General features: G+C 51.7%; 1 protein-coding gene across 1 annotated transcript; it reads left to right on the top strand.

Moving 5' to 3' along the window:
• The first annotated feature begins 308 nt into the window (after window positions 1-308).
• Hspb1 (heat shock protein family B (small) member 1) lies at window positions 309-1,986 on the top strand. The gene is made up of 3 exons (XM_028766182.1): window positions 309-836; window positions 1,488-1,551; window positions 1,671-1,986. Exons 1-3 carry the CDS (start codon window positions 470-472, stop codon window positions 1,858-1,860), a joined length of 621 nt encoding a protein of 206 aa, XP_028622015.1. The 5' UTR covers window positions 309-469; the 3' UTR covers window positions 1,861-1,986.
• Window positions 1,987-8,379: the final 6,393 nt, after the last annotated feature.

Raw genomic sequence — 8,379 nt, 5'->3', positions numbered from 1 at the left:
GACATGTGTGTCCCCACGGGCCTCCCTCTGGTTCAGACCAGGTTCAGTTGCTCCCTAGTTTCGACACAGAAGACCTAACCCCTTCTGGTTTATTCTCAATAAAAAGATGGGGCTGGCCTCAGGCCACCGCCCTTCAGCCTGCAGAGTTCTAAGCAGTGGGAACCGCTCCAGCTACCGGTATTACGGTCATTTGTTTTCTCCAACTAGAGAAGTTTCCAGATGGAGGCAGAACCTTCCTGGCCCCGCCTGCCCGCCCCCTTTGCAAGCTTAGGGGAGGAATGCAGAGGGGAGGGGCGGCGAGGGACGGCCCTTTAGACGGTCATTGCCATTAATAGAGACCTGAAGCACCGCCTGCTAAAAATACCCGGCTGGGAACCCATAAAAGCACAGCTAGGGCTCCAGTCCGGCACTTCTCCGATCCTCAGCCCAGAGCTTCTGATCCTCAGCCCTGACCAGCACAGCCAAGAACATGACCGAGCGCCGCGTGCCCTTCTCGCTGCTGCGGAGCCCCAGCTGGGAACCATTCCGGGACTGGTACCCTGCCCACAGCCGCCTCTTCGATCAAGCTTTCGGGATACCTCGGTTGCCCGATGAGTGGTCGCAGTGGTTCAGCGCCGCCGGTTGGCCCGGCTACCATCGCCCGCTGCCCGGCCCGATCCCCGAGGGCCCCGGGGCGGTGACCCCTGCCTTCAGCCGCGCGCTCAACCGGCAGCTCAGCAGCGGTGTCTCGGAGATCCGACAGACGGCCGATCGCTGGCGCGTGTCCCTGGACGTCAACCACTTCGCTCCCGAGGAGCTCACAGTCAAGACCAAGGAAGGCGTGGTGGAGATCACTGGTGAGCCTCCCTTGTCCCCAGGCGGGACGAAGCTGCCGGGGCGAGCACCGTGGTGGCTGTGGAGGGTGGGGGCGGGGGGCTGAAACCCTGAGGGATAGGACCCTGAAAAGTTAGAATGAGCTCATGGCCCCGGAGGCCCGCGTCATTCTCCCTAGCCTGCTTCTCTTGCCCCGGAACGCGGGGTGCAGGTTGCTCCTAAAAGTTCTGCCATCTTCGATGATAAGGACCAACAGCTGAGGATGTAGCTCAGGGGAGAGCCTTGCCTGGCTTGCCCGGAGGCCTTAAGGCCTTGAGCTCCACCCGCAGCACAGAAACAAAATGAAGGAAGACCTAACGCACCTTCTGGAAGTCCTCATCCCCAAATAAGCAAGTGGCAGGACTCCAGTCAGGGTCCCTAGACCCACCCAGCCGCGGAGGGGGTGTGCGCATAGCTTTGAGTATGTCTAGGCTGGTATCCAAGCCTGGGTCAGAGCCAAGCCCGGCGCCGGGACCCATCGCATCCCAAATTTCAGAAGCGAACTTTCTGGAAAGTTTTAAGATTCCAGTCAGGCATCCCATCACACTCTAATTTGTTTGCCCCCTTGGGTCCCTAGCCACTCCTTAGCTAGGACAGCAGAGGGCTGCCTCTGACCTCCTTCTCCCCACCCACAGGCAAGCACGAAGAAAGGCAGGACGAACATGGCTACATCTCTCGGTGCTTCACCCGGAAATACACGTGAGTTCTGGTTCCTTGCGTGGAGGGCGGGGGTGGGGAAAGCGAACCAGGGCGGAGGGCGGAGGGCCCCCGGGTCAGGTGGGATGTGTAACCCTTGTCCTGTTTTTCTGCGCATCCAGGCTTCCTCCCGGTGTGGACCCCACCCTGGTGTCTTCTTCCCTGTCCCCTGAGGGCACACTTACCGTGGAGGCTCCGCTACCGAAAGCAGTCACACAATCAGCAGAGATCACCATTCCGGTCACTTTTGAGGCCCGCGCCCAAATTGGGGGCCCAGAAGCTGGGCAGTCAGAACAGTCTGGAGCCAACTAGAAGCCGTCAGCCTGTTACCCATCCCCAATAGCCGTCACTGGCCGTCCCTCTCTGTCCATCTGTACGCTCTTTTGATACATGTACTTTCTGTTTTTTCTCAAATAAAAGTTGGAAGCTACTGCTCACCACCGTCTCAGACTCCAGAGTTATTAGGGTGGGCTAGGGATGAGTGTTCTAAGTTGGAGCACCCTTGGGGTCTTGGCTAAGTGGTCACTATGGGCTCAGGCCCTTCTTGGGTCCAGCCTAACATTCCCCTAAGAAGAGGAGAGGGAAGGAGTAACCTGGAGACTAAAGTTTATGAGGCTGGGCATGGTGGTGTATGCCCATAATTCCAGTGCCCAGAAGCTGATGCAGAAGCATTGTGAATTTGAAGCCAGCCTGGGCTACGGAGTGTGTTCCAGGAGTGCCTGAGCAACATACTTGCTGTCTCAAACAAACAAACAAACAAACAACAAAAACAAAAACCAGGGGATTGGGGTGTAGCTCAGAGTGTTTGTATAGCATGCATGAAGTACTGTTTGATCCCCTACATTGAGTAAACTGGGTCTGGTGGCGTACTCCAGAAGCGGAGGGAGGATCAGAAAGGAGTTCAAGGTTATCCTGGGCTACATGGCCAATTTGAGGCCAGCCTGGAACATACGAAAACATCTTAAAAGTAAAAAAGATAAAGAGCCAGCCTGGTCTACTACTTGTCAGATCCAAAGCAATCCCCCCCCCACACACACACACACACCCAGGTTCTGGCTCTATTCTCCAGTAATGAGCGACTTCCTTGTCCATCGTCCTTGCAAGCACATCAAAGCGCAGGCTAGCCTCCGGGCTTCCTATGTGTTAGACGTACCTGTGGCTCTTCCCAGCTCTTCCCGCCCCCACCCAACCTCCTGCTGAGGCTTCCTTCCCTCCCCAGCCTCTCATTCTCCTCTACCCTTCCTGTTGAGCTATGCACTCTTGTCCTCTTACACTCCTCCCTTGCTCTCTGCCCACACTGTCTCCCTCTCCTGCTCCACCTCACCCCTACCTCATGGTCGGGTCCAGTCCACTGGCCATGGCCAATCTACTTCTCTCTCCCTGCTGTGGACTCTTCCAGATGCCTCTGGCTGTTCTCTCCCCCTTCTATCTACAATAAAAACCTTCCCCTCAGCCGTGCCTTGCATGGGTCATGCCTTACTTTATAGATCTCGTGCCGAGACCCTTATAAAGTGTCTATAAAGGGTTTATAAAGTTCACACCTGTACTCACAGCACTTAGGAGGCATTAGGCTGGAGGATCAGGAGTTCAAGGTCACCCTTGGCTATGTAGCAAGTTCCAAACCAAACTGCTTTGAAACTCTATCAATACCACAAGATAAATACAAATTTAAAATAATATTAAAAGCAACAATCTCCAGGGGCCAGGTGTGGAGGAGGAAGAGGAGGAGGGAGAGGAGAAGAAGGAGGAGGATCGTAGAGAAGGTACAGGAAGTGTGGCAATTCCTGGCAGCTTCCTGAGGTGTTGGCCCTGTCAACCCCACCTGCAGACGCCTGCAGAATGGGACCTGGTCTCTCAGCAATGGGCAGAGAACAAGAATTGGGGTTGACATCTCTGTCAAGACTGACAGAGATCATGGCATCCGCCTGCTCTGGAGAGCTTGCCTTGACTAGTCTCCCTCGGTCAAAGCAATTCCACAAGCTTTAGCTCCACCCTTGTGTGTTCTGCTCTACCCATCCATCATCCTTCAGGGTCCCCAGAGAGGGAGTGGAGGGACCCCACCGGGCTCTAGAGCCCAGTGCCCCAGAGTCTAAGAGATAGACACTGGAGGGGTGGCTCAGTGGTTAGACACATGGATTGCTCTTTCAGAGGATCTGAGTTCAGATCTCAGCTCCCATATCAGGTGGCTTCACAAGCTCCTGTAACTCCAGATCCAGGGGAATTTATGCCCCTGGCCTCCGAAGGCAAGCACAAAGCACATATATTCATAAAAAAATTTAAAAAGTCTTTTTAAAAAATTACAGGAATACAGCCAGGTATGGTAGTCCAGGTCTATAATCCCAGTACTCAGAAGTTAGAGGCAGAAAGATGCAGTACTCCAAGCTAGCCTGAGCTACATGGTAAGACCCGCCTCTGTCAAGATGGCTTAGCATGGAAAGGCTCTTGCTGCTGAGCCTGATAACCTGAATGTAATCTCCTCCATCTCCCTGACCCCTAAAAGCTGTCCTCTGGCCTTCACTTGCCTACCGCGGTGTCCACACAGACTCATGCCAGGGTGCACACACACAGGCGTATACAAATTAAATGAGCAAAAAATAATAACAAAAAAGCAAACTAGGTTTACTATGTAGGTCAGTTGGTTGAGCGGCTGCCAAGCGTTAGTGGTTGCTTGGGTCCCTCCCTGGTTCCACCCTCAGCACCACATCAACTGGGTGCAATGGTGCACGTCATCCCAGGTAGGAGGTGAGGGAGCTCAAAGACAGCCTCAGCTACAGAGTGAGCTGGAGGCCATCTTGAGCTGTATGAGACCCTGTCTCAAAAAGACATGACAAGAGCTGTGTGGACATAATAGTGCACACACACCTGCATTCCCAGTGCCTGGGAGGCAAAGACAGGAAGACCTTGAGTTCAAATATGAAGGGGGGGATGGCTCAGTGGTTAAACACTTGCCTAGCAAGCATGAGGACCAAAGTTCAAACCTCTAGAATCAACACAAATGCCTGCACTCACCTGTAATCCCAGCCTTGGAAAGTGGAGATCGGGAGACAGGCCGTATCCAGAGCTCTGGGTTTGATTAAGCAATGTCTCAATGTATAAGAGAAGAGAAATTGAGAGTAATTCCCAGCCTCCGTTTCAGGCCTCCACGTATGCACATAACAACATACGCACACACACACACATACACACACATATATACACACACATACACACACACATACACACACACATACGCAAACACACTCATACACACAGTCATACACACACACACAGTCATACACACACATACACACACACAAAAATGGAAGGGGAAAAAAAACATAATGCAAATCCAAGGGACCCAACAGTTTACCTCCAAGGTCCCAGAGCCCCAGGCTTGAAGCAAGACACACCCACCCACATTCTTTCTTAAACCCACAACCCTGCTTTCCCAGGGTCCACGGGAGGAGCAGCTTCCCACGGGGAGCCATCTGGCACGCCCTGTCCCCTGCTTCCCCAACTCTCTCAGCTTCTTGATAATGTTTGTTCTGATTCCACCCCTGGATCGGAACACCTGGAGCAGGCATGAAGCCAGGGCAGGTTCTGGCAGAAAGAATCTTTCTGGTCCAGCTGGCAGTACTAGTCCGAGCCTGTCACTCAGGGCCCTGCCCCACCTCTCCACTGGCCAGGGCTGTTCAGTTCAGGTCCATCTTGAGATCCTAAACAGCCTCACTTTGTGTAAGACGTCTCTCCCTCCTCCAGCTGCTGACTTTGCACGCCCGTGGCAGAGCCCGGGGAATCAAGCTGGCTGGGTCTCAGCCTGGATGCGTGGAGCGGTCTGTGCTGTGGTTGGCGCTAAGGATGTCCTGGCTTGCAGAGGTGTGACTGCCTCAGAGGAGGCTTCAGCAAGGCTGCCCTGAGGTGCCCTCGGACTGTCTCCTCAGATTAACTCTGCAAAGAGGTACAATCACTGCTACCTAACAACTGGGTACACAGAGAGAAACAACTGGGTACAGCAAATCTCTATGAAGTGACAGGCTTGCTGAAGGGGTGTGGCCAGAGACAGAAAGATAGATTGGCCCAGCTTTAAAGGCAGGGGAACTCAAGAGGAACAGACTCCATAGTTTGGAGTATATATAAGTTTTTAAAGATTTATTTAACGTATATAAATACACTAGTTGTCTTCAGACACCAGAAGAGGGCATCGGATCCCATTACAGATGATTGTGAGCCACCATGTGCATGCTGGGAATTGAACTCAGGACCTCTGGAAGAGCAGCCAGTGCTCTTAAGCACTGAGCCATCTCTCCAGCCCCATAGATATATAATTTTATGTATGTCTGCTTATTTTATATGTATAGTTGTTACAGATATTTGACTAAACCTGTGTGCATGTTTGAGCACCACATGCATACCCGGTGCCCCGGAGGCCAGAAGAGAGCATTGCGTTCCCCAGGACTGGAGCTACAGATGGTTATAGGCCACAGTGTAGGTGCTGGGACCCCAGGCCCTCCAGAAGAGTAGCAAGCACTTCTTTTTCTTTTTTCTTTCTTTTTTGAGACAGGGTTTCTCTGTGTAGCCCTGGCTGTCCTGGAACTCACTCTGTAGACCAGGCTGGCCTTGAACTCAGAAATCTGCCTGCCTCTGCCTCCCAAGTGCTGGGATTAAAGGCGTGCGCCACCACCGCCCGGCTTAGATATAATTTTTAAAATATTTTAAAGTATTTATTTATTTTATGTATATGCACACCAAAAGAGGACATCAGATCCCATTACAGATGATTGTGAGCCACCATGTGGCTGCTGGGAATTGAACTCAGGACTTCTGGAAGAGCAGCCAGTGCTCCTAACCTCTGGGCCATCTCTCCAGCCTACAAAAAGCAGTTCTGCTGGGAGACATCTGCAAAGAGAAACTCCCTCAGAACTATAAGAACATTGGTCTAGGCCTCAAGATGCCCAAGGAGACCATCAAGGGCATCTACATAGACAAGAAATGCCCTTTCAATGACAATGTCTCCATCCAAGGTTGGATCCTGTCTGGTGTACTGACCGGACAGATGCAGATGCAGAGGACCGTTGTCATCCACGCAGGCTATCTCTACTATGACCAAAGTAGAGTGGTGGCACAAGCAGGAGTCTGTGCACCTGTCCCGTTTCAGGATGTATAGATTGGCGGCGACATTGTCACTGTGGGAGAGTGCAGGCCGCTGAACAAAAGAGTGAGCTTCAGTGTGCCCTCAGTCACCAAGGCTGCTGGCATCAAGAAGCAGTTCCAGTTTTGAGAGGACTCTGGTGACCTCCTAGAGCAAATAAAGTTATTTTCCAACTTTAAAAAAAAAAGAAAGAAAAGAAAAGAAATATGGGGTGGGAAAGGTGGCTCAGAGGTTAAGAGCACTGACTGCTCTTCCAAAGGTCCTGTGTTAAATTCCCAGCAACCACATGGTGGCTCACAACCATCTGTAATGAGATGTGTGCCCTTTTCTGGCTTGCAGGCATACATGCAGGCAGAACACTGTATACATAATAAATAGATTAATTAATTTTAAAAAATCCTATCTCCGTTCACATTACTTTTTGTTAGAAATCTAAGAGGGGAGGACTTCTGGGTATTTAGGCTCACTTTTTTTTTTAAAGGTTTATTTATTTATTTTATATATGTGAGTACACTGTCACCGTCTTCAGACACACCAGAAGAGGGCATCAGATTTCATTACAGATGGTTGTGAGCCACCATGTGGTTGCTGAGTGGCAAGACAGGTTGTGAGTGGCAAGACAGGTTCCTCCCCTAGGCCCACCTCATGAGGTCCCAGGAGGCTGGACTTGAGCTGCTGCCCACTCAGGCAGGATCAGAGATTTTGTAGGCACTTCCGAGCTCACTTCTTATAATTTTTTGGTCACTGTCACTGACCCAAATCCATAAGCTGAACCCAAACCACAATGTTTAAAATTTCCTTCAGGCAGCCTGGGCTCCTCCACCTGGGGACCTCAGTCCCAGCTACTTCCGGGTTTCAACATTCCCTCATACACTGTTCGCCAATGACCCACCCCCCAGGACTACATTCTATTTGAAGACTGTATACTAAGTTTCCATAAATTATTCTAGGAGACCCCCCCCCCCCAATTATGATCCTTTTGTGCCCAGTGTGGCCTTGAACATCACTAGCTGAGGATAATCTTGAACTTCTGATCCTGCTGCCTTCACTTCTTGATTGTTGGGATTATAGGACTGTGCTACCCAAGCTTGGTTAATGTCCTGCTGGGAGCAGAACTCCAGGCACACAGCCTACCAGCTGAATTCTGGTGGTGGTGGTGTGCGTGCGTGCGTGCGTGCATGAGAGAGAGAGAGAGAGAGAGAGAGAGAGAGAGAGAGAGAGAGAGAGAGCCAGCCGGTGCATGAGCATGCATGCGAATTCATGTGTGTGTGCACGTGTGTGTGTGTGTGTGTGTGTGTGTGTGTGCGCGTGCAGGCATATTACAACACCCACGTAGCAGTCATCGGACACCTTGTGGGGTTGGTTCTCTCCTTCTACCAGCTTCCCAGGCTTCAGATTCAGGTCCCCGGGTTCATCAAAAAGCGCCCTTCTTTATCTGACATGCCATCTCTCTGGTCCCCCAGCCTGTGTCTTTTGTTCCTCTGTGGGTTTTTGTTTGTTGTTTTGTTTTGCTTTGTTTTTCAAGACTGGGGTCTCTCTGTGTAGCCCTGGCTGTCCTGGAACTCCCTCTGTAGACCAGGCTGGCCTGGGACTCACAGAGATCCGCCTGCCTCTGACTCCAGAGTGCTGGGGTTAAAGGCGTGGGCCTCCACCACCCAGCATTACACACAATACATTTTAACAAACAGCCCACGAGGCCTCCA

Source organism: Grammomys surdaster, unplaced genomic scaffold (assembly GCF_004785775.1).
Source record: "Grammomys surdaster isolate TR1022 unplaced genomic scaffold, NIH_TR_1.0 166, whole genome shotgun sequence".
Classification (NCBI taxonomy): domain Eukaryota; kingdom Metazoa; phylum Chordata; class Mammalia; order Rodentia; family Muridae; genus Grammomys; species Grammomys surdaster.
The sequence above is the reverse complement of the archived record's forward strand: the minus strand, read 5'-3'. Positions and strand labels throughout refer to the sequence as shown.